Source organism: Rhinopithecus bieti, unplaced genomic scaffold, assembly GCF_001698545.2.
Source record: "Rhinopithecus bieti isolate Rb0 unplaced genomic scaffold, ASM169854v2 scaffold_42772, whole genome shotgun sequence".
NCBI classification, from domain to species: domain Eukaryota; kingdom Metazoa; phylum Chordata; class Mammalia; order Primates; family Cercopithecidae; genus Rhinopithecus; species Rhinopithecus bieti.
The window spans coordinates 1,175,019-1,200,675 of record NW_016818842.1 but is presented as its reverse complement, the minus strand read 5'-3'; the positions used below and the strand labels follow the sequence as shown (position 1 = coordinate 1,200,675).

General features: G+C 50.0%; 1 protein-coding gene across 1 annotated transcript in view; it reads right to left on the bottom strand.

Annotated features, from left to right (window-relative positions):
* Positions 1-25,657, bottom strand: part of CUX1 (cut like homeobox 1) — a 451,669-nt gene that overhangs the window by 75,553 nt on the left and 350,459 nt on the right. Inside the window, 3 exon segments of the mRNA XM_017857649.1 lie at positions 4,033-4,221; positions 12,082-12,186; positions 22,628-22,676. Coding sequence (XP_017713138.1) covers positions 4,033-4,221; positions 12,082-12,186; positions 22,628-22,676 — 343 coding nt within the window.

Sequence of the window (25,657 nt, the reverse complement as noted above, 5' to 3'; positions counted from 1 at the left end):
TATTTCATTAATTGCACAAATAGAGTTCTTCCTTACAAGTGGCACTATGCTTAAGCACTTGTCAGATTAGGCAGGAGGAAACATCTCCCACTTCTGCGTCTGTTTCCGTGCCTAATTAAAGGTTAGCGGATGTCCCGTGACACACGTGGATAGCGGGGCGCTCGTGGGGAGCTTCGCTTGAAAAAGTAGAGCCCTGGACAGGACAGACTCGAAGACGTGCAGCTGTCTGGTATCCTTGTAAAATGACAAATCAAATTTGAGGGAAGAGAAGAAATCTCAGTGGCAGAAAGATGGAGAATTTCAACGGGTTAGAGAAAGAGAACCAATTAGTCCTCCAATACATCCAACTATCATTGGCTATCATTGGATATACGGAGAGTACCATTGGAAAGTACGGGTGGAAACAATTCAATGAACTCAGGACAAAAGATTCTGCCCAGTAAGTCTTCTGCATATGGGAAATGCCCTCTCCCCAAATGACTGTCACCAAACAACCTGGCACATGTCTCAAAGATCAAGGACCCGCTGCCAAGTGTTCATGGGAAAACCACCAGCAACTCCAAACAGCAGAGCTGGGCGCTTGAAGCCTCCTCTCCCAAACAGCAACCTAATTCGAGGCCCCACTGTGCATCCGTGGGTCCCCCGTAAGACAGGAAAGCGGGGAAGGGGACAGGAAGAAGAAAGAAAGAAAGCAGCTCCATGGTAAGCGAAGGTGAGTTCTTTGAGTAGCCAAGACTGTGGGGTCAAGGCTCCCCACGGCAAACGCATCAGGTTGCCAGTTTGCCAAGTCTCATTCGTAAAAATATTTTCCTAAGAATTGTATTCCTTTAGGTTATAGTTGAGGCTATACATTATACACATTAGGAAGACAAAATGCCCTCAGAAGGTATCTCGTTCAATTAACCTTACTCCTTTGGGGTGAGAGGAAACCCTGGTTTGGTGAAGTCAAATGCTTTCTGCATGTGGGTTTGGTATTAGCGAAATCTGTACTCCTGGCAACAAGGAGTTAAGATAATTAAAATCAGAAGTCTTGTTACTAGAAGATATGTTTTGATTATTAGATTAGATGAAGATAAGGTAGCAATGATTTTGGAAGAAGTACTGCTGAATTGTTTCATTAACTGCACGGTATTAAACAATTCCCCCAAGATACGGATAACGAACATTAATTTGCAAAACTGCGTTTCATTTTTTTGTGAAGGCAAACATTGAAACCTTAACTGATTTGGAAGAAATTGCTCTATGATAAAAAATGTGAGGTCTACAGCCTTGCTCTCTTATAGCCGGTGTGTATCCGAGTCACGCCCTTTAACTTGACAGTGGACAGAAAGGCAAATTATCTCATAATAATGTCGTTGCTGGGGTCAGAAATGGCCGTAACATGAGAAAATGAGATTAAATCCAGAAATAAAAACCGAATCCTGGTACTCATTGGGTAAGCTGATGAGAGAGGAAGAAATGACGGTGACAAAATAAATGACCCGGCTCACGGTGGCTCACACCTGTAATCCCGGCATTTGGGAAGCCGAGGTGGGCAGATCACCTGAGGTCAGGAGTTCAAGACCAGCCTGACCAACATGGAGAAATCCCGTCTCTACTAAAAATACAAAATTATCCGGAAGTGGTGGCTCATGCCTGTAATCCCAGCTGCTCGGGAGGCCGAGGCAGGAGAATCGCTTGAACCTGGGAGGCAGAGGTTGCGGTGAGCGGAGATGGCACCATCGCACTCTAGACTGGGCAACAGAATGAATTTCCATCTCAAATAAAATAAAATAAAATAAAATATTTTAAAAAATGACCTGGCTGAGGACAGACGGAAGCAGGATTCTACCATTTCCCCAAAGTCGGCAGGACTGTCTCCTCCAAGGGACCAGGCACTGGGCAGTTCTCAGTGAATGGGTGAAATTCACCCCAAAGAGGCAGAAGAATGGAGAGAGGGAGGGTCATGGGAGCCATCAGCATCAGCAATAGATTTGTTGGAAACTTAGTTTTGGCATAAATTTGGTCATGTGTCGAAAAGAAAATTTCAATTAAAAAAAAAAAAAAAGACATTGGGCCAGGTGCAGCGGCTCATGCCTATAATCCCAGAGTGCTTTGGGAGCCAAGGTGGGAGAACTGCTTGAGCCCAGGTGTCCCAGACCAGCCTGGGGAACATAGTGAAATCTCGTCTCTACAAAAAATTAAAAAACTAGCTGGGTGTGGTGGGTCACGTCTTTGGCCCCAGTTACTTGGGAAGCTGCGAGGCAGGAGGATCGCTTGAGCCCAGGAGTTCGAGGCTGCCATGAACTGTGATCCTGTCACTGCACTCCAGTCTGGGCGAGTGAGAGAGACTCCATTTCCAAAAAAAAATCAAAAAAGGCAGTGGCTCATGCCTGTAATCTAATCCCAGCACTTTGGTTGGAGGCCAAGGCTGCTAGACCACCTGAGGTCAGGAGTTTGAGACCAGACTGGCCAACATGGTGAAACCCCGCCTCTACTAAAAATATAAAAATTAGCCTGGCATAGTGACGACTGCCTGTAGTTCCAGTTACTCAGGAGGCTGAGGCAGGAGAATTGCTTGAATCCAGGAGGCGGAGGCTGCAGTGTGCCAAGACTGCGCCACTGCATACCAGTCTGGGCGACAAAAGTGAAAATCCATCTCAAAAACAACAACAACAAAACAAAATGGACCTAAGTATATCCTAGATCTACTTCATACCAGAAAAGGTTTCCTTTGAATGTTCACAATGAACCCTGACTCACTTTATTCATACAATGAATATACCTTACAGCCGCTCATTCTCTCACCCCCTGACACCGTATGGAGGTACTGGGGAAGGAATGGGTCTGAACGGGCAGCTCCTGGGCAGAGTGGGGAACCCCGGCCAGGGGCTGAAGCCCTGCCCTGAAGGTCCTGCCTTCTTCACTGTCAAGACTGACAACTCTGAGAGTCTCCTCTGGCTCTGAAGCCTGTAAATCAAGGGTCCCAGGACCCTCTTCAAATTACGCTCGCTTCAACAGATTGCAAATACCTAACGTATAATCATTACTTTCAATATGTGGAAAAAGCTCTGGGTTCTGCGTCTGGGATAGAAATTTATGGAAAAGCCAAGAGTGCCTTGTGGGAGGGAGCCTGAGTGTCTGGCTCCCTGGACTGAAGCAGTACCTGGACTGGGGCCACCAAGGGAAAAGGTGATTGGACAAGAGAATGTCCCTTAGCTTAGAAGGTCACATGTGACTTCCATGGACCTCTGGGGTTTTATTTGGCTCAGGCACCGGAAGTGCTGGAGTTATAGTACACCACGTCCTCCTGCGGGGGTATCCTCAGAAAGCCAGGATGCTCTGCAAAACTCAATTAAAGAGCTGGGCGCAGAAGCTCACATCTGTAATCTCAGCACTTTGGCAACCTGAGGTGGGCAGATCACCTGAGGTCAGGAGTTCAAGACCAGCCTGACCAACATGGTGAAACCCAATCTCTACTAAAAATACAAAAATGGTGGCACGTGCCTGTAGTCCCAGCTACTCGGGAGGCTGAGGCAGGAGAGTTGCTTTAATCTGGGAGGTGGAGGTTGCTGTGAGCCAAGATCACACCATTGCATTCCAGCCTGTGCGACAAGAATGAGACTCTGTCTCAAAAATAAATGAATGAATGAACGAATAAATAAAGAAGTTGGGCGTGGTGGTGCATGCCTGTGATCCCAGTTACTCGGGAGGCTGAGGCAGGAGAATTGCTTGAACTTGGGAGGTGGAGGCTGCAGTGAGCCGAGATCGTACCACTGCGCTCCAGCCTGGGCAACAGAGCGAGACTCCGTCTCCAAAAAAAAAAAAAAAGAAAAAAGAGGGAAATGCTGTCTACACAAGGGCTGATGGCAGGGTTCAACATCCAGTCTTCGTGCTGTGGACTCTGGGACTCTCCTTGGTGCTATTTTACAGAGGTTCAAGGTTGCCATACTTGCTATCAAGTCCAGAAAGGCAGACGGTGTGTGTGTGTGCGCGCGTCCAGCTGCCCGCCCTGCCTCCTTGGGCCACCCCCGGCCCCTGCGGCCCCCTTACTTTGAGCGTGCTGTTTTTGGCGCTCAGCTGCTGCTCAAGCTGGGAGATCTGGCTGGCTGAATTCTCCCGCAGCTTGGTGAGGCTGGCCTGGAGTCTCTGCACGTCCTCCACCAGCTGTGCGATCTCCCGCTCCTTGGCGGCCAACTCAACTTCTAGGCTGGAGCGGGTCAGCACCTCTATGGCCTGCTCCTGGGGAGGAGAAAAGAGATGACAAAACTGCACTGGCCTTGAGGCAGGTGCTTGGGGCTATCTGTGCTGGCAACTGAGACAGAAGCTGCACAGATATCAGGGTGTGGATGGTGATGGCAGGATGTCACTTCTTGCCCTTGCTTGCACTTCCCCTATGTCACCTTCCTCCCCCTGTGGTTAGCTGCCACCTGGATTCATCCACTGGACAAATATGTACTGAGCGCCCACCATGTACCAAGCATATAGCCGTGAATCAGAGGACAAAAGTCCAGGCTGGGCGCGGTGGCTCGCGCCTGTAATCCCAGCACTTTGGGAGGCCGAGGTGGGTGGATTACCTGAGGTCAGGAGTTTGAGACCAGCCTGGCCAACATGGTGAAACCCTGTGCCTATAATTAGGTATAATTAGCTGGGCTAATTATAGGCGAGTGGTGGCGGCTTGTAATCCCAGCTACTCGGGAGGCCGAGGCAGGAAAATCACTTGAACTCAGGAGGCGGAGGTTGTGCTGAGCTGAGATTGTACCACTGCACTTCAGCCTGGGCAACAGAATGAGACTCTGTCTCAAAAAAATGAAAAAAACAGGAGAACAGTCCCTGTCTTCCCAGGGTTTACAGCCCAGCAGGGATGGGGCATGGTGAGTGAGATGCAGAAAATATACTTAAAATTAGTAACGCAAAGTGTGCAGGGTGACCACTGTCAAAGGAGACTTAAAACAGAGGCCAGAGAGTCAGAGTTGAGAGAGGCAGGGGTTTTAATAAGATGGCCAGGAAAAGACTCACTGAGATGGTGATGTGTGAGCAGAGACCTGGAGGAGGTGGGAGGGGCTGCTGAGTGCTGGAGAAGAGGGAACAGTGCTCCAGGCAGGAGAACGGCAGAGTGGGTGGCTCAGAGGAGGAAGCCTCCCTCGAATGCTGCCAAACCACCGCGATTTTCCACCACAAGGTGGGATTCAAGGTCGTTGAGATTCTCTGTTAAAATTACCCAGAAGCTGAGATATTGTCTGACAAATTGATAACTCTATATCAGCATTTTCTTTTTCTTTTTCTTTTTTTTTTGAGATGGAGTCTTGGTCTGTCACCCAGGCTGGAGTGCAGTGGCGCGATCTCGGCTCACTGCAACCTCCATCTCCTGCGTTCGAGCAATTCTTCTGCCTCCGCCTTCTGAGTAGCTGGGATTACAGGTGGGTACCACCACACTCGGCTCATTTTTGTATTTTTAGTGGAGACGGGGTTTCACTAGGTAGGCCAGGCTTGTCTCCGACTCTTGACCTCAAGTGACCCACCCACCTTGGCCCCAAAGTGCTGGGATTACAGGCATGAGCCACTGTGCCCGGCCAGTATTTTATTTAATAAAAGAATTAAAAGATGTGGCAGATGTATATTTGGTGTTCCTTTGTTGAAGAACTCTTAGGATAATTGATTAAAAAACAACAACAACAACAACAAAAAAAAAACTGGCCACCTATCCCTTAACCTCACCAAATGCTCATTGTGGAAATAGAAAAAAGGTAAGGTATTTAAAAAAAAAAAAAAGGAAAAAGTCAAATCTGTAATTCTACTTCTCAATGACTCAAGTAGTACTTTTTTCAAGCTTTAAAAGCAATCATGGGGCCGGGTACCGCGGCTCACACCTGTAATCCAAGCACTTTGGGAGGCGGAGGTGGATGGATCGCCTGAGCTCAGTTCGAGACCAGCTTGGGCCACATGGCGAAAACCCATCTCTACAAAAAAATACAAAAATTAGCCAGGCATGGTGGTGCATGCCTATAGTCCCAGCTGCTCAGGAGGCTGGGGCGGGAGGATCGCTTGAGCTTGGGGAGGTTGAGGCCATGATTGCACCACTGATCTCCAGCCTGGGTGACAGTGCAAGACTCTGTGTCATAGAAAAAAAAAAAAGGAATCCTGGCTCCTGAAAGATTCTGAAATCTTTTCTGCAGGGCAGATACAATTCTGGGCATGACAGACGGGGACGGGGTGGAGAGGGCAGAGCTGCATGGCGTCTGTGACAGCCGAATCCTGGGGCAGCTCATGCTGTAACACAGAAAGCCACTGTCCCTGCTGCTGTCCCCCCTCTGAAGTGCTCCGTTTCATGTCCTGATCTTGCCTGTATTGTGGGGAAAGGGTGGCACCGTGGCCCCGGCAGGCAAGCACAGCTGGGCCATCCCATGCACTGTGTGCTCACCACGGATTTTCAAATTTGGGGATAGGCAATCACTCAGGGAAATAATGCTTCATATCTCCCTCGGGGAAAATGAGGCCTTTACCATTTAAGTCTGTAAAGTTTCGTGTGCAAAGATGGTACTCCTTCCTGCTGCTTTGATTTGTATGAGGTTGTAAAACAGGTGTTTCGGTTCTCCTGACCTCTGACAGCTGTGCGCGTGGCCCTGGAGGGCTGGAGCGAGCATCTCCTGTCGGCTTATTTACCAGGCACAGGCTGTCCAGGCCTGTTCCGTGCAGTGTGAGCTGCACGGATCGTTGCCAATTTGCCAACTGTTGCTGGTGCACAGTGAGGCAATTACAGAAATCAAGAATAAGTGTTTAGAAACTTTTATAGCGATTCGGCATTTTGGTGACATTTTAAATGTCTTTTATATAAAACGATCAGTCTGCCACAGACTGGAAATTTAAAAAACAAAACAAAACTGTCCATCACAGGGAGTCTGGAAAGCACCGCTCTGGATAACGCCCGGCAGGGTCAACGTCAAGAGCCCTCCAGGGTAGGAGGACCAGGACGGGGGCTGAGCCACAGGAGGGGGGAATGGGTGGGCCTCGGGCGGGCTGATGGGACCTTGTCGGAAGGAAGGGGGGCTCCATCTCAGGGTGGGTGCCAGGAAAGGGCAGGGAACATGCAGGCAGGTGCAGAGGCTGGCAGGAGTGTAGGGCAGGGCTGGAGGAGTGACGGCTGCCAGGGGTGGCCAGAGGTGCCTGGACGTGTGGTGGCAGCCCTGGGGAGTCCCTGCCAGCTCTGGAGCAAGGAGGGGACACAGTAGAAGTGACATGTAGGGAGGTCAGTCTGGGCACAAGTTGAATCATGCTATAACACGTCCTCATCTTAATCTTCCACCCTGAGGGGTGCTGGCCATAGACACTGATTAAAAGGTTTTTACGAAAGGGTCAGTAAAACCAGCCAAGGGAACGTGGGTTTCACGAGGGGCAGGTCAAGGTTAATGTATCTGGGACAAGTGCTCCTCATGACATGGGTCAAAGGTACAGATTGCAGTGCTGTCGCTGGACCCAGAGTGGGGACCGGGTAGCGGGTGGTTGAGGGCTCAACTCTGGGCCTGGCTGGGCGTGGCCACAAGAGCTTGGCCACATTATCCAACTCCCAGGAACTCAAGCCACAAACCCCTCCTTCATAAAATAGCAAAAATCATCGCTGTCTCGCATGAACTAAAGCAGTAAGACCTTGGAAATGACACAGACATGACCATCCTTCCCTTTATCTGTTTTTTTGTTTTGAGATGGAATCTTCCTCTGTTACCCAGGCTGGAGTGCAGTGGTGTCATCTCAGCTCACTGCAACCTCCGCCTCCTGGGTTCAAGCGATTCTCCTGTCTCAGCCTCCTGAGTAGTTGGGCTTACAGGCACATGCCACCATGCCTGGCAAAGGCAAATTTTTATAGTTTTAGTAGAGATGGGATTTTGCCATTTTGGCCAGGCTGGTCTTGAACTCCTGACCTTGTGATCCGCCTGCCTCGGCCTCCCAAAGTGCTGGGATTATTGGTGTCAGCTGCCACGCCCGGCCCATCCTTCCTTTATCTGAAACTGTGGCTCACTCCATCTCAACACAATGGGCACTCCCAGTTGTCCCGTCACAAGGACACAATGGAGAACTAAGAAAGAAACAGAGAGGGGCTTGGGGAGCGATCCAGGGGGCCTGGATGAGAAGCAGCAGCCTGTCAGTCCATTGGGTGATGGCTGGGAGAGACATGGGCAAAAGCTAGAGAGGAAATCAGAGAGAGGAAGAGGTGGCCTTCAAAGCTTTAGGGAGGCTGGGTGTGGTGGCTCATGCCTGTAATCCCAGCACTTTGGGAGGCTGAGGTGGGCGGATCACCTGAGGTCAGGAGTTTGAGACCAGTCTGACTAACATGGTGAAACCTCATCTCTACCAAAAACACAAAAACTAGCCAGGTATGGTGGCATGCACCTGTAATCCCAGCTATTCGGGAGGCTGAGACAGGAGAATTGGTTAAACCCAGGAGTGGAGGTTGTAGTGAGCCCAAATTACGCCGCTGTACTCCAGCCTGGGTGACAGAGTGGGGCTACGTCTCATTAAAATCAAACAAACAAACAAAAAAACTATGCAAAGCCCAGCATGGCCGCAAACTTGGGCCAGCAGCTCACTCAGTGACCGCTCACCTTCTAGAATGGGGGATTCCACTGGGATACCCAATGGACGGGTTTTGGCCTTTGCTAGATCTACAGACTCCACTGTTTCTCTGCTGCATTCTGCCAGCCAAGTGCAACAGACCATTTTTCCGCTGGCCCAGTTTCCTATGTTTGCTCCCCAACTGGCTGCAGCTGGAACCCACTGGCTATGTGGGAACACATGCCCGTGGGGAGCCCCACGGGGCTGCTCTGGGGAGACTGAACCGGTGCCATGTAAACATGGCACTTAACCGATGATGAAGTGTTTAAGCGCCCCTAGGATCCACAACGGACTCTACCTGCAAAAACATTCATTTCCTTCTGAAATGTTTTGGTTGCTGCAGTCCAGGATAGTGCCAGAATTCTTTTCAACCAAAACACTGAGCTCAGGGGCTCCATGTAGACGCATCAGAATGGACGGCTTCCTTTGCAGAACCAGGCGGGACCCCAGGGGCCAGGGGAACCGCTGACCCCGTCCTGAAGGCTGCCTCCCACCCCGGCCATAGTGCTGCATCCAGTTTGTCGAAACTTAGAGGAAGGAACCGTAACAGAGCCAAGGGGACATTCAGTTAAAATTAAGTTCCAGAGTCCATGAAGTATGAAGGACGTGATGGCCTGCTCAATGCAAATCTTTTCTCTATATCCAGAAACACTCTCTACATCCAGAAATCCTATCTATCTACTTTTTTTTATTTTTTTTTTTGAGCTGGATTCTTGTTGTTGCCCAGGCTGGAGTGCAGTGGCATGATCTCAGCTCACTGGAACCTCTGTCTCCCAGGTTCAAGTGATTCTCCTACCTCAGCCTCCTGAGTAGCTGGGATTACAGGCACAGGCCACCACACCCAGCTAATTCTTCTATTTTTAGTACAGACAGGGTCTCGCCATATTGGCCAGGCGGGAACTCCTGACCTCAGGTGATCCGCCTACCTCGGCCTCCCAAAGTGCTAGGATTACAGGTGTGTGCCATCACACCCAGTCTCATATTTACTTTTTTGGAGACAGGATTTTTCTCTGTTGCCCAGGTTGGAGCACAGTAGCATGATCATAGCTCACTGCAGCCTCTGCCTCTTGGGTTCGAGCAATTCTCCTGCGTCAGCCAGCTGGGACTACAGGCACATGCCACCATGTCCAGCTAATTTTAACATTTTTGTAGAGATGGGGGTCTCCATATTTTGCCCTGGCTGGTCTCAAACTCCTGGCCTCATGTGATCCTCCTGCTTCAGCTTCTCAAAGGGCTGGGATTACAGGCGTGAGCCACTGTGCCCAGCAACAGGTGTTTTATTTAATGTTAATTTTAAAAAGAAACCTAAAATCCATTCTTAGAAGGGAGTCCTAATACCTCGATCTAGATTCATTCCTGGGGAATAATTTAAAAGCCACAGTCTGGGGTGCCAGAAGGCCCAACTTGGGTCTTAGCTCAGCCATTAAATTGTGCTTTGGGAAAAGGTGTTTACATTCATGGAGCTTTTGTTTCTTCATCTATATAAAAAAATAGGACTGGGAATGAAGGCTTATGCCTGTAATCCGAGCACTTTGGGAGGCTGAGGTGGGAGGATCGCTTGAGTCCAGGAGGTAAAGGCTATAGTGAGCCATGATCACTCCACTGCATTCCAGCCTGGGTGACCGAGTGAGATCCCGCAGTGGCTCACGCCTGTAACCCCAGCACTTTGGGAGGTGGATAACCTGAAGACAGGAATTCAAGACCAGCCTGGGCAACGTGGCAAAACCCCATCTCTACAAATAATACAAAAATTAGCCAGGCGTGGTGGTATGCGCCTGCGACTCCAGCCACTCGGGAGGCTGAGGCACGAGAATTGCTCGAACTCGGGAGGCGGAGGTTGCAGTGAGCTGAGGTCATGGCACTGCACTCCAGCCTGGGCAACAGAGCAAGACTCTGTCTCAAAAAAAGAAAAAAAAAAGAAAAAAAAGAAACAACAGTACCCTGTTTCACAGATTGGGTGGAAATAATACTGTCAAACTGACAGATGAATTGATTATAAGAGCAAGTTTTTCTGATGAGACTACTCTCTGCAACCAGCCTCATCTTACTCCTTATGGTTCTTCGGGTGTCCATGACAAGCCCTGGCATACAGCAAGGGCTCGACGGAGTCACTGTTGGATAAAAAGGACTCCTACAACTGACATGTACTCATTGTAGCCTTAGGATGAGGGGCTCCTTAGAGGGGCCTTATGATCACTTAATTCCTATTTTACACATGGGAAAACTGAGGTTTGTAAGTCAACTAGTGATGAAATCATGTGCTAGAAATTGGGGGATCAGGCTGGGCTTGGCGGCTCATGCCTGTAATCCCAGCACTCTGGGAGGCCGAGGCAGGAGGATCTCTTAAGTCCAGGAGTTTGAGACCAGCCTGGGCAACATGACAAAACCTAGTCTCTACAAAAAATACCAAAATCAGCCAGGTGTGGTGGTGTGCACCTGCAGTCCCAGCTATGCGGGAGGTTGAGCTAGGAGGATCCCTTGAGCCTGGGAGGTGGAGGCTGCAGTGAGCCGAGATTGCGCCACTGTACTCCAGCCTGGGTGACAGAGAGAGACCTTATCTTAATTTAAAAAAAAGAAAAAAAAAACACCCAAAACTGGGGGATCAGAGATAATGGTGCCAACTGCAACTAGAATTACTGCCAACTACAACTAGAATTACTGCTAAGGTTTACTTAGTCTTATTACGTGTCCAGCTTTGCTCTAAGTTATTTGCTCACAATAACTTCCGCGTCAACCCCGCAGTTTAGAGGCGGGGAAACAGAGACTCAGGGACATTAAGCTCCTTGTCCCCATCACCAGACTGCAGAGCTGGGGTCTGCACTGGGGGCTATGGCTCCAACACCCAAGGTCTTAGCTCCGACGCTGTCCCTTGTCCCTACATGGCATTGAAAGACAGTCTGGAAATCAGCAGTTCAAAGCCACCTTGTTTGAGCTGGGAATGTTTGGGGTAAGAGCCATTTGCACTAATTTCAGAAAAAGCAAGCTGCAAAAAAGTGGTGTGATACCCACTCTTCCTGCTCTATAAACTGGTACAGAAAGTTACCTTATTACCTCTCTGCCTGCTCATCCCCATCCCCCAGCTCATCCTGAACTGTTCCTCATCTTGCAAGGGCACAGCGGAAACCCTCCATTTCCCTGTGTCATTCTGGAGAGGCTCCTGGTTTGGGTCTCCACCTGCACACCAGCAATCACCCCCGAGGCCCGGCTGGGGCACTGTGACTGTGTCTGGGATTATGTCTGCGTGGCCTCCACCTTGGCCCTGGGTGGACGCCATGCTGGTCTCAGCCCAGCCACGCACAGTTAGCAAAGCTCTTCCTTCGACTTTAACAAGCTCCGGTCCCCAGTTGGTCAAAGCAAACCCCACCAAGAAAGCAGTACTGGTTAAAACGTGATTCCCGAAAAGAGACGCTGAAAACAAAAAAGGGGCAAGCGGCTGTAACTCGAAGGTGCAGAGGCCAGGCGGGGACAGTCCCCCACGGGGCCGCGGCTACCCACCACGTCTGGTGCCTTCTGGATCTGTGAGGCCAGCTGGAGGGAGTGATTGGCGGATGAGAGCTGTTCCCTTAAGGTCTCCGCCTCTCTCTGAGCCACCTCTGCCCTCTGAAGGAAATGAAAAGGGGTGAAAGAGAAAGTACATTAAGTTTAACAACTGACAATTATTACAAGAACATTCATCAATTCATGCCTGACTGACTATAATTGATTTTCCTAAACACTCAACCTAATAAATGCTAGGAAAAAAAACACAGAATGTGATGGATTTTTATTTTAAACAGTACAAGGAAGAAATAATTGAGCGATTATGACAGTAATTTAACGCTAGGAGCAAAGGAATCCCCTGCTGATACTAATACTCCGGCCCACTGAATTTCCCAGACTGAATAAATACAAGTGGAAATCGAGTCTTTTGATTCAATTTCTTTCTATTCTCATAGACCAAGAAGATTTTATTGCGGGATTACTCCTGGGAGTAATTCTCACGGGTAAACAGTGAATTAAAGACACTTTGGCCATTCTCTTCCTAAAAACACGCACAAACAATGTTGTGGTTGTTTTTCTTCAGCAAGGATTTCCATAAACGTACAGGATGTAAATGCCACCGCTTTTGTAAGGGCTGGGCTTATTTCAACATATTTAACCCTTCCCTGGACAAAGTGTTTTGAATGCTGATCCTGGCATTTTCAGCCAACCAGACCAATCCGAGGACATAGGCAGGAGGATGGCACAGACCAGCGCGGGGGACTGCGGGACAAATGAGTGGACTTTTCCAACATTTGCCTGAAATTCCTGAACAAGGAAACCACCACCCCTAGACAGCAAATGGGGATTTCCCACTGGATGACGAGGACAGGTCACCCCTGTGCCCCCCACCCGACAGGGTGTCTGGGAAAAGACAAACCAGGGCAAGTTACCCAAACTCACTGAGCTGCCGCCTACCCATCTGTAAAATGGGAACATGGTCCCTAGCCACGGAAGTGCCTGGGACACAGAACTCAGGCAGAGGTCGTTTGTGAATGGCCTTGTGCCGGTTTAATTCTTAGGACTGAGGCACAGTTCTAAGACAGGTAGGAGACGGTGGCGAATGACATGGGACGTGTGGGCTGAGGCAAAGTTCTGCTTCTTCCTCCCACACTTACATTCCACTACTAGAAACATTCAATCAGAAAAGCCTGGCCAAGCAGCATCTCCATCGTGTGTTTTCCTGTTTTGTGGCATGGCAGTGTGTGGCTAATAATTGCTGAGAAAGGACTCAGACAGACAAGAAGTTGGCCTGCCCTGGAACTGGCTGATTAATCTAGTTCTAGGAGGAGTGGCTTTGGCAGGTTTAAGCAATTCTGTGGCAACAGCATGGAATCTATTTGCCCTGCATACAGACAAACTACGATTTTTTTTTTTTTTTTTTTTTTTTTGAGACAGAGTCTCGCTCTGTCACCCTGGCTGGAGCGCAGTTGCATGATCTTGGCTCACTGCACCTCCACCTCCTGGGTGCAAGCGATTCTCCTGCTTCAGCCTCCTGAGTAGCTGGGATTACAGGTGCCCACCATGCCTGGCTAATTTTTGTGTTTTGAGTAGAGATGGGGGTTTCACATGTTGGCCAGGCTGGTCTTGAACTCTGACCTCAGATGATCTGCCTGCCTTGGCCTCCCAAAATACTGGGATTACAGGCGTAAGCCACCATGCCCAGCCAATTTAGGATATTTCTAATGGCAGTTCCGTCTGCCCACGGTGGTGCTGGTGGCCGTCTGCCTTGCCTCTCCAGGAGCTCTTGGAATTACATTCAGTTGAAATCACGTGGTGCCTGGCTGGGTCTGTCTAGGCCCAAACAGGTCACCTCTATCACTATCTCTCATCCACACTGAATCTAGAACCAGCCATCAGGAAAGTGGCAAGGTGACCTGTATGTCCAGGACTATGGAGGTGATTGCTGGTTCATGTTAACTAATCAACTTTTTTTTTTTTCTTCTGAGATTGGAATCTCACTTTGTTGCCCAGGCTGGAATGCAGTTGTGCGATCTCAGTTAACTGCAACCTCCGCCTCCCGGGTTCAAGTGATTCTCCTGCTTCAGTCTTCCGAGTAGCTGCGATTACAGACACGCACTGCCATGCCCGGCTCATTTTTGTATTTTTTGTAGAGACAGGGTTTTGCCATGCTGGTCAAGCTGGTCTTGAACTCCTGACCTCAGGTGATCCACCCGCCTTGGCCTCCCAAAGAACTGGGATTACAGGTGTGAGCCACTGCACCGAGCCTAATCAACTATTAAGACTACAGAAAAATGTCTTCTTCAACAAAAAAGATTTTTCGCAGTTTATTTCCAGATGGGTCACGCCAAGTGTTTCTGATAATCACGTCACATCACTGAAGAGCTTACGCCTCCCTTGCTGGTCAGTTCAACTCTTGGGCACAAAATATCTAAGACTGCCTGGAATAAGATGTATTTGGATATATTTCTCCTGGTCTCTTGGGCTAGGAAACCTATTTCTTAGCCTAGTGGAGAAGCTGGCTCCGAAGTGTTCTGGAACAGCCAGAGCTGGGGAAGTCCTGGGCACCTGGTTATAAGGTGTCCCTGGGAGCCTACATGGGTTTCAAGCAGGCTTTAACCGTTCAGAGCGGATACCATCTCATCACAGGGTGACGGTTCACAAAAGAAGGGATCTAGCTGTTGATGATTTCGATCTCTGATTGCATAATTTCTTTCTTTCTTTCTTTTTTTTTTTAGATGGAGGCTCACCCTGTCGCACAGCAGTGTGATTCTGGCTCACTGCAACCTCCATCTCCCAGGTTCAAGTGATTCTCCTATCTCAGCCACCTGAGTAGCTGGGATTACAGATGCGCGCCACCATGCCCAGCTAATTTTTGTATTTTTAGCAGAGACAGGGTTTCACCCTGTTGGCCAGGCTGGTCTCGAACTCCCGATCTCAAGTGATCTGCCCGCCTCAGCCTCCCAAAGTGTTGGGGTTACAGGTGTGAGCCCCCGAGCCAGGCCTGACTGCAAAATTTCTGTGGGGCGGTTGCATTTGCAGTTTCGAAGTTCACGGACAGTCTCTCTGTGGCCTGTCTGTTGGCGGTCACGGTGGTCAGGCTTCTATCACTTTTGGCTTCACCTCGTTACTTTCACGCAACTTTCTGCTCACGTAGTTATTTAGGATTTCTGTTCTGAGGGCGTCGAAAAAAATAGAAAACTCAAAAAACGAAGCGTTGAGGTGGTTTGTGTGGTGAGACATCCACGAAACAGGAGAATTCCTTAAAAACAGGCCTCATGGCAGTGAAAGGAAGGAACAGGGAAACAGAGGCTGATCGGCAGCTGGGATGAATTCGTTTCAGGAGTTGAGAAGTGTAGCCCATTGTTGGCAGCTGAGGCAGGAAGAAGGGGGCCCTGTGCCAGGTCGGCGCATGGTGACACTGGTTTTGAGGCTCTGGCATCTTCCTGAAGACCCCTGTTCAACCACCTGTAGCTGTGTTTCTAGATCCGGAACCCCAGATGCAAGAGCGGTGGCTGCCCTGAGACATCACTTCCCTGTGATTACTGCCGGGCTCCCGTCTCCTCCTGTGTCCCTGCAGAGGCAGAGCTACCGGGAGTCCTCACTCTACTTTTGTGTCTGCCTCACCATGAGAACGGCCCCTCGCCGAGCCTGAGCACTGTCCTGGGAGATCTTTCTTGTTGTTTCTTGCCTATTCTCTGTCCTTTGCTGAGAAACCAGAGTAGATGCTAGAAACATGGGGGCGAGGAGGGTACTGCTTGCATATCGGTGGTAACCCGGACTATGATGGCAGAAAACAGTTGCCCAGCAAGGGGACTGGCGGCCATGGGGCTCACACAAGCCGATGCCTGCCACCTGGCGACGGTATCCAGGACATTGTCATGAAGGTCCCTGGCATGTGTGGCCCCAGGCACACCTCACATCCTCCTCCTCTCAAAGTGGAAGACCCTTTTCGGGGAAATGACTCTTAGCCGGCATCAAGTTAAACTCTGCCTCCCTTCAGCAGTCACCTGGGAGGTAGCAAGCAGCCAGCAACACCGTGTCTCAGGAATTCTTCCTGTTAGAGTCAAGCCAACAAATACAGAGACGGTTTCCACCGTGAGACCCAGGGGGGCTTCACGTCTCTGGGGAAGGTGAAGGAGGCTGTTCTGCTCCCTGGGCTGGTGTCACATTCCTCACTGGGTGATTTGGGGAGGGGCAGCTGGAACCAGGGGTCCACGAGGTCACCTCATCCTAGAGGAAGTTCCACAGGCCCCCCAACCCCTGCCCATCTCTCCTCTGCCCCTGCCCATCCCTCCCAGCACTTTGGGAGGTTGAGGTGGGCAGATCACTTGAGGTCAGGGGTTTGAGACCAGCCTGGTCAACATGGTGAAACCCTGTCTGTACTAAAAGTACAAAAATTAGCTGGGTGTGGGGGTGTGCACCTGTAGTCCCAGCTACACAGTGGACTGAGGCATGAGAATTGCTTGAACCCAGGATGGGGAGGGTGCAGTGAGCTCACACCACTGCACTCCAGCCTGGGTCACAGGGCAAGCAAGACTCCATCTCAAAAAAAAAAAAGTTTTCCTCTAATCTCAGTGCCCCCGATTGGGATGTAAATACAGGATGCAGACAGCTACTTCCAGGCCTCTAAAGTCTGAACAATTTGACTCATAAAACATGGTGAGGCACCATAGGAAGGACACAGAGAGGGATGGGCTTGCAGAGGATAAAGACAGGGCCTTGGGCCAGCTGCAGCCTGCGGGGGGGAGGTGTGGGGAGAGGGCTGGGGGGACTGGCGTGAAACACAGCCCCAGACCTGTGGAGAGATGACTGTGGTTAGGAATCTCTTGGGAGGCTCATTTTCTTCTCCCTCTGGAACCAACAAGAGGGAACCCTCACTGTCTCCCCTTTAAGGGCAGACTCCTTTCCACATCCCCCCAGTTTACACTTTCAGAGTGTGGCCTTTGAAGTCCCTGGTTTTAGATGGGTTGCGGGGGGAGTCTCTGATCCAATCTTCCACCCCTTTCTTGGCCCCAGGTTTTGTCTCTTGTTCTCTGCTTGCATGGCCATTAAAATTCAGGCTTGAGGACACCAGAGATGAGCAAGTCCCCTGAGGAACAAAGCAGCCCCAGAGCCGAGGATGGGCTGAGCCCTGCTTCCCCACCCCCAGCAATTACACTGAACGTCTCGACTCCCAGAGGTAACCCCATGCCAGTGACTTTGCAGGAAGGAGGCCAGGAACGTCTACCACGGCTGGAGACCGGATGCTGACCACCACGTGTCCCACGCTGATGCTGCACCAGTGGCCAAGGCCTCCATGGAGACCCACTCTCCATGGTGAGGTTCAGCTGTGGTTTCCAACCCCTAACCTCAACCTGGAGGGTCCTCCACTAGGGCAGTCTTGTGACATAAACACCAGGCAGGTAAACGGGAGGAGGGCAGCTCACTTCAATGACTCCCTCCCAGCCCCACTGTGGGCTAGGAGAACGTGCCACTGCACTCCAGCCTGGGCGTTAAAGCCCATATTCATTCAGTACATCTTTTTGAGCACCGACTCTGAGCAGGCCTCATAGGTACTAAAGAAATGCTGGTTTCAAAGCCGGGTGCAGTGGCTCATGCCTGTAATCCCAGTACTTTGGTAGGCCAAGGGGAGAGGATCGCTTGAGCCCGGAAGTTTGAGACCAAGGCCCACCAGCAACTCAGATCACCACTGCTCAGAAAGGAGGCCCTCGAGGGGCAGTGGGTGGACTGCTGTTTTTCACTGCAAAAAAGCTGTGAATTGCTGAAAGCCCCGGGACGGGGTTTCACACACAGTTTGAAGTGCAAAGCTGTGGCTTCTTATTTATCCCGAGACGGGGTTTCACACACAGTTTGAAGTGCAAAGCTGTGGCTTCTTATTTACCATGAAGTCTCAAGAGTTCTGAACCTTTACTGTCACCAATTGGGACAGTAAGTATTTATGCCAGTGCCCTGATGTTCAACAAACAGGTGTGAATGAGGCTCAGACGTAATTGACAGGTGCCAACTACTCTACCACTTCTCTGTAACAGGAGCACAGTGCTTTAGCAATAAAAGAGCGCTTCAGGTCTCAGTAGAACATTCTAACTACATGCCTAGGGAAAATGAATGTTGTATGCCAGTGAGCTAGCAAATTGCTCCTCCTGGGGGTTTCCTGATGGGAAAGGCGTTGGTCCAGATGCCTGCCGCCTGCACCAGTGTGGGACCGTGTCTGCACCCTCCTCTTACTGCCCAGCCCACCTCCAGCTCACCTCCGCAGGGACGGCCTCGGGTCAGGCCCATGCCATCTCTCCCCTTACTGCCACACTAGCTTCCCACTGCTCCCCTGGCTTCTGGTCTTTCCACTCCCATCTGTTCTCCAAGGTGCAGCCAGAGAGATCCTTCTAGAACTCAAACCTGATGTCTCAATCCTGCCTACGATTCTTCAGTGCTCCCAGGATTAATCCTTCACACTGGGACCCTCCTGCAGGCCCGGCCAGGTCCCCTCCTACCAGCCCACTCTCCGACCCGCATCTCTGGTGTTGGTTTTGAACTCCTGGGCCCAAGAGATCCTCCCACCTCAGCCTCCTGGGTTAGCTGGGACCACAGGTGTGTACCACCACACCTGGCTAGTTTTTTTTTTTAATTTTTTTTGTAGAGATGGGGGTCTCACTATGTTGCCCAGGCTGGTCTCAAACTCGTGGGCTCAAGCGAGCTCCTGCCTCAGTCTCTCCAAGTGCTGGTACTATAGGTGCCGCCACCACTATGCCCAGCTCTGGGCAGCTTTTCTTCTAGTTGATGGCCCAGGCCAACGTCCCCTTCTCTGGCTTTCCTTTAACCTTCCACTTCTTTTCCTGCTGAAAATATTCTCTCAATATTCCAGGGCTTGCATCTTTCCTCTCTGAATGCTTCTCATGTCACGAACTCCTAGACTTCAGGGTCAAAAGGCACCCGTTGAGCCTTCTTGTTCAATCCCTCCTTCAGTCCACTCTGTGGCTGATTCCCCATCTCATGCTATCCGGGAGGGCTGGCGAATCTGCTTGCATAGCTCTGGTGACAGGGAGCTCACTCTCTCCAGAGCAAGCATCTTTCAGCGTGGCACCTCTGGAGAGCCAGACCGAGGAGGACCACCATTGGGAATAAGCTTCCTGACTGGGCATGGTGGCTCACATCTGTAATCCCAGAACTTTGGGAGGCGGAGGTGGGTGGATCGTTTGAGCCCAGGAGCTCAAGAGCAGCCTGGGCAAACATTGCAAAACCCTGTCTCTACTAAGAACAATAACTAGCTGGACGTGGTGGCATATGCCTGCAATCTCAGCAGTTTGGGAGGCTGAGGTGGGCAGATCGCTTGAACCCAGGAATTCGAGACCAGCCTGGGCAACATGGCAAAACACCACCTCTACTAAAAATAAGAAAATTAGCCACGCTGTAGTCCCAGCTATTGGGGAGGCTCAGGCAGGAGAATTGCTTGAACCCAGGAGGGGGAGGTTGCAGTGAGCTGAGATGGTGCCACTGTATTCCAGCCTGGGCAACACAGCAAGACTGTCTCAAAAACAAAAATAAAAAAGTTTCCTTCCGCCAGCCTCTATGCTTGGTTGGGGTCTACAGGAGTCTCTCAGAAAAGGCGTGGCTCCGTCCCCTGGCCTTTCTTTCTTTCTGGTCGGCCCTTGAGAGCTACAAGGACAGAACGTACAAATACCCCCACAGCCCTTCCCTCTTCTCATCTTTTCGTGTCCCAGATTCCTGAAATTCCTCCTCTTGCTCCTGTTGTCCAGTGATGTTGCTGTCTTTCCCTGCTACCCCAAGATTAGGAACATCTCCAAACCCCATAGTTCCTTTTGCGTTAGAGCCCCTCCCTGTCCTGGCCATGGAGCCGTCTCTGAACACACTCCAAGGAGCTGTTTTCTGTACAGTGTGGCTTCCAGTCTAAAATGGAATTTCTGGCTGGGCACGGTGGCTCACGCCTAAAACCACAGCACTTTGGGAGGCCAAGGCGGGCAGATCACCTGAGGTCAGGAGTTCGAGACCAGTCTGACCAACACGGTGAAATCCTGTCTCTACTAAAAATACAAAAATTAGCTGGGCGTGGTGGTGGGCACCTATAATCCCAGCTACTCAGGAGGCTGAGGCAGGAGAATTGCTTGAACCCAGGAGGTGGAAGATGCAGTGAGCTGAGATTGTACCATCGTACTCCAGCCTGGATGACAAGAGTAAAATTCCATTTCAAAGAAGAAAAATAAATAAATTTAAAAACCGGAATTTCCCAGGCATGGACTCATTGCTGCCAATGAGCAGAATCACCACCTTCTTCATTCTAGAAACTGTATTGCTATTAATGCAGCCATATCAGGCTATTAACTCTGGCTGAGTTGTTGGCGAGAACTCGCCTCTACCACTTACCACCCTTTCCTGAAGGCACGACTTTACAATTCCCCCAAAACCCGTGCTTCTTCAGCAGCTATAGAACTAACATTTATTGAAGCATCTTTTCTTTTTTTTTTTTTTTGAGATAGGGTCTCACTCTGTCACCTAGGCTGGGGTGCAGTGGTGCAATCATAGCTCACTGCAACCTCTACCTCGGGGACTCAAGTGATCCTCCTGCTTCAGCCTCCTGAGTGGCTGGGACTACAGCCACACTGCCACACCCAGTTGACTTTTGTATTTTTTATGGAAATGGGGTCTTGTTAAATTGCCCAGGCTGGTCTCAAACTCCTGACCTCAAGTGATCTGCCTGCCTCGGTCTTCCCAAGTGTTGGGATTACAGGTGTGAGCCACTGCGCCTGGCCACCATCTACTTTTTACTCTGGCATTTTACCTCTAATCCTCAAAACAATCTTGCAAAGGAAGCATTAGCTAAATTATCTTCCTTTCTTTCAAAAATTTTTAATATATTTTAAATCGTGGTAAAATACACAAAGCATAAAATTTACCATCTCAACCATTAGCGTACTTTTCAGTCGCATCAAGGATGTTTACGTGCTTGTGCAATTAATCTCCAGAATTGTTTCATCTTGCAAAACCAAAACTTTGTACCCATTTAACAACAACTTCATATTTCCCTCCTCCCCTCGTCCCTGGCAGTCACGGTGGCACTTTCTGTCTCTCTGAAGTTGGCTCCTCCTGAGACTTCATAGAGGTGGAATCATTCCGTCTTTGTCTTTTTTTGTGACTGGCGTTATTTCCCCTGGCATAATGGCCTCAAGGTTCATTTTTCTTTTGATTTTTTAATGACCAAGAAATTTAAGAGATTAAGAGACCCATCAAGGCCACACAGGAAATACCAAGTTAGGAACTAAACCCATGTCGTTCTGGAGTCAGCACCTGTCCCTACAGTCCTGTCTGGTGTCTCCTAAGACTGGGGTCCACCAAGTGGCTTTGGCACCTTGAGAAGTGCGTTTGCTTTGCCAAACTTCTTAGGTACCTGGGGACTGTCTCTGAGACCACAGAGAGCCTGTTCCAGACAGTGCACTGATATTCACAGGATAAGGCTCTCCTGTTCAACAAACCAGGCTCTCCTGTTGGGTACATTAGATTGTCCAAAAGTGCCATCTAAAGGCAAGGCATGCCCAGGACTGGCCTTGAGCGGAGAGGGGGAGTCGGTAGACACTTGAGAAATAGGAATAGCGATCTGTGATGAAGATAACTCCTTCCAGTAACTGCTTCTTTTTTTTTTTTTTTTTTTTTTTTTTTAGACAGATTCTTGCTCTGTCGCCCAGGCTGGAGTGCGGTGGTGTGATCGGCTCACTGATTCTCCTGCCTCAGCCTCCTGAACAGCTGGGATGACAGGTACATGTCACCGTACCCGGCTAATTTTTGTATTTTTATCAGAGACGGGGCTTCACCATGTTGGCCACGCTGGCCTCGAACTCCTGACCTCAAGTGATCCACCCACCTTGGCCTCCCAAACTGCTGGGATTGCAGGCGTGAGCCCGGCCGGGGGACCACTTTCTTTTCAGAGCAACAGCAGCACTGGCTAAAGCAAAATGTTTTCCTGTTCCGTGGGGTCCTTGCGAGAGGAAGGGGTTTTGGGATGGCTGAATTTTCTAGGCAGCAGAGTGTTTAGAACCACCCAACGCCATGTACCTAATTATGTGCCAGACACTGTGCTGGGTACTTGCCATAAGGCCTCTCTGAGAACCAAGTGTCAGCCAAAAGGGGGCTGTCAGCTGACAGCCCTCGTTGGAGCAAGTGGCTGCAACCCATGAGAATGTGGTGGTAAGGAACTCTCCTAGGATAACACCGTGGTAAGATGTCTACGCTGTCATGGATGCCACAGCTACACAGACGGGTGTTTAGAGACGGAGTAAGGAAAAGGAGACAGTTACCACTTTGGAAGGGATGTTCACCATGGGATGTCTGAGATGCTGGAACCACATCAAAGACTTTGCCAAGGAAATGGTTCCTGGGACTTTTTATGTCTTTCCCTACTTCTCACGACATCAGAAGCAGCATCGACGTTGAAAGCTGTCAGTAAAAAATGGAAGGATAACCGGCCTTCTAACTTCGGGTGACACATCTTCTGAGTAGCCAGAAACGGGCCCGCTAGTGTGGGTTTTAGGACTAAAAGCGTCCAGGGTCCTACCTGGTTTGCCCTTTCAAGGTCCGTCATGATCATTTCAATCTCGTCGGCCCTAGGAGGGTGAGAGGGAGAGAGCAGGTTAGTCACAAAGAGACCAGCTCAGTGGGTGACTGAAAGGACAGCTTCCTAGCTCAGGGCTCGGGAAGGGCTATGTGGAACCATGAGTCAATGCTGTCCAGCAGGAGAAGGTGGGCTCGCACTGGGGGAAGAGATGTGCTTGCTGATGCTATGCGCTCTTTTGATAATCACGTGTTGGTGCACATGGGCTGCCTGCCTTTGATGGGGTCCCAATTTCACTGGGGAGACAAACCCATAAAAATATGAAATACACCTTGTCCTGTCAAGGGTTCAAAAAGAGCTCTGAGAAGAGTGCTCTGAAAAAAACAGAGGGAGAAATAAATTATCTTTGTGGGAGGGAATCAAGGAAGGCTGCAGAGGAGGTGACAGGTAAGTGGGGTTTTGAAGGATGAGTAGAAGTTTGCCAGGCTGGGGATGAGAGGAGGAGCCGGGGAAAGGCTACTTTAGGAAAAAGCACTTGGCAGTGAAAGCCTCACCAGGAATGAGGAAACCAGGAGAAGGTGGTCAACTGGAGGTAAGGAGGGCAGGTGAGGATGGAGACACAGGTTGGGGGACTGAACAGGCTGCAGTGCAGACTGTGTGGGTTCATTGCTATGGCCCAGCCTGCTCATAAAAGCAATTGTCCAGGTTTTCCCTTTTCTTTTTAAAGTATTTCCTTTAGTAATCTGAAGGCAAATATGAGAATCCAACACAGAGCTTCATGAGAGAGGAATGTGGAGAGTGTTTTTATGTTTGTTTGTTTTGAGACAGAGCTCTGTCACCCAGGCTGGAGTGCAATGACGTGATCTTGGCTCACTGCAACCTCCGCCTCCCGGGTTCAAGCAATTCTCCTGCCTCAGCCTCCCGAGTAGCTGAGATTACAGGTGTACAGCACTATACCTGGCTAATTTTTATATTTTTAGTAGAGATGAGGTTTTGCCATGTTGGCCAGGCTGGTCTCGAACTCCTGACCTCAGGTGATCCAACCGCCTTAGCCTCCCAAAGTGCTGGGATTATGGGCATAAGCCACCGCACCCAGCCTGGAGAGTCCTTTTGAGAAGGGCACGGCCAACTCCAAAAGCCTATGGGAGGTTAGAGCAGGAAACCAGGGCAGACCACCACCCCAACGTCTGCAAGCAGGTCCTCAGGATGGTCTCTGTTAGGCGGCCACAGGCTAGAACTGTCTGTGACCCAAGGAAGGTTTTTTAGCATGCCCAAGGGCCGTGGAGCCAATGTTACAGCCACAGGGACCTAGTTGGGGTTGAGGGCTCTCATTCTATGGCTCTGAGTCCACACGCACCTGCACTCTGCTGCCTTCAGGATGCAATCCCTTCCTCAGCCACACGCACGGCCCTTCTACACCAAGGCTCCTTCCTCCTCTTGGCCTTACCCGCCACTCATTCTCAGGGCCCTGTTCTCCAACAACTCCTACCATGTGTGGGACCCCGAAGAGCCAGGCCTTCCTCGGCAGAGGCCTCCACTTGCGCTGCCTGCCTGAATGCCTTCTCCTCCCAGGGAACCTCATCTCCTACTTCCACCCGCTCTGTCCTTCCCAGACCCTCCCAGTGGCTCCGTCTCAGGGAGTAGCACTGTCTTGAGTCCTAGTTTGCAGGTTTGAGTTTTCACTGGGTGCTCACACTGTGAGCTCTCTCTGAATGCTGGGCCATAGGTCCCTTTTGCCCTATATCCCGAGAATTTGTCCAGTATTCACTGGGCTGTGTGTCATGTTGGATGCCAGAGTCCTGGATGTGGTCCATCCTGTCAGAGATGGGCAAGTCTACTCCTGGGGACAGCCCAGGGCACCAGACAGGCCTGACAATGAGAGCTCTGTCCTTCCCCGAAACCTGCTCCATGGTCCCAAGGAGGCAGGTGCAAGTGAGAGTACCTACCCACCCTACTATGGTTTGTCTCCACCAAAACTGCTACTGAAATTTGATCCCCAGCGTGGGGGCACTGGGAGGTGGGGTCTAGAGGGAGGTGTTTGGGTCACGGGGGTGGATCCCCTCATGAATGGCTTGGTGCCATTCTCCTGGCAGTGAATGAGTTCTTGCTCTGACCAGACTTTAGGGATTGGATGAGTTCCCTTAAGAGTGGGATATCATAACCCCAGGAACCTCCCTGGGTTGTCCCTCTTGGCATGCATCCACCTCCCCTTTGACCCTATCCGTCACATTATGATGCAGCACAGAAGCCCTCGCCAGGAGCCAGGGCCATGTCCTTGAACTTCCCAGCCTGCAGAACCATGAGCCAAATAAACCTCTTTTCTTTATAAATCACCTGGCTTCAGGTGTTCTGTTGCAGCAACAGAAAACGGGCTAAGGTACATCCTCGATGCTGAGAGGTGGAATAACTGTCTCTGGGCCCCTGGGCTGGGGAATTTTTGTGGCCTGAGGCTTTTGCAGCCTTTAACTGCACACAGTGATTTGAGGCAGTCTTATCAACTCCCAGCAGCCTGAATAGGGTAACAGATGCCTTGTGATCGAGTTCAATGTTCATTGTATCTGTTTGAAATAATATCCGGCTTTCAGACTGGTCTGAGAAAAGTCTGAAAAGCCTGTCAAATGGCCTAGTTAAATGAAGCTATTTTTAGGACGATTTCATGAAGAAGGCAGTGTCTCTGTAAGATAAGTACCCAAACTGGGCCTCTGCAATACAGTGCTGGGTGCAGGCAGTGGGAAGGGACGGGGCTGCTTAAATGACGAAACATCCCACTGTATCATCTTAAAGTGAAACCTACAAGATCTGACAGAAAAACTGCTGTGCAAAGATAGTCCAACACTACAAATGGTAATTAAAAAAAATTAAAAGTGTTAAGGGTCTTATATCAGAAAAGGATAGTCACCAGTCAATGCAGAAAGCTGCTACCTTGACACCCTGTTGATGAAGAATTCAGAGTGTAAACTCCTTCAGACACAAAATAAAAGCTTGCCAACTTTTCTTAAGGCAAATTGCAAGGTTTTTTTTTTTTTTTTTTTT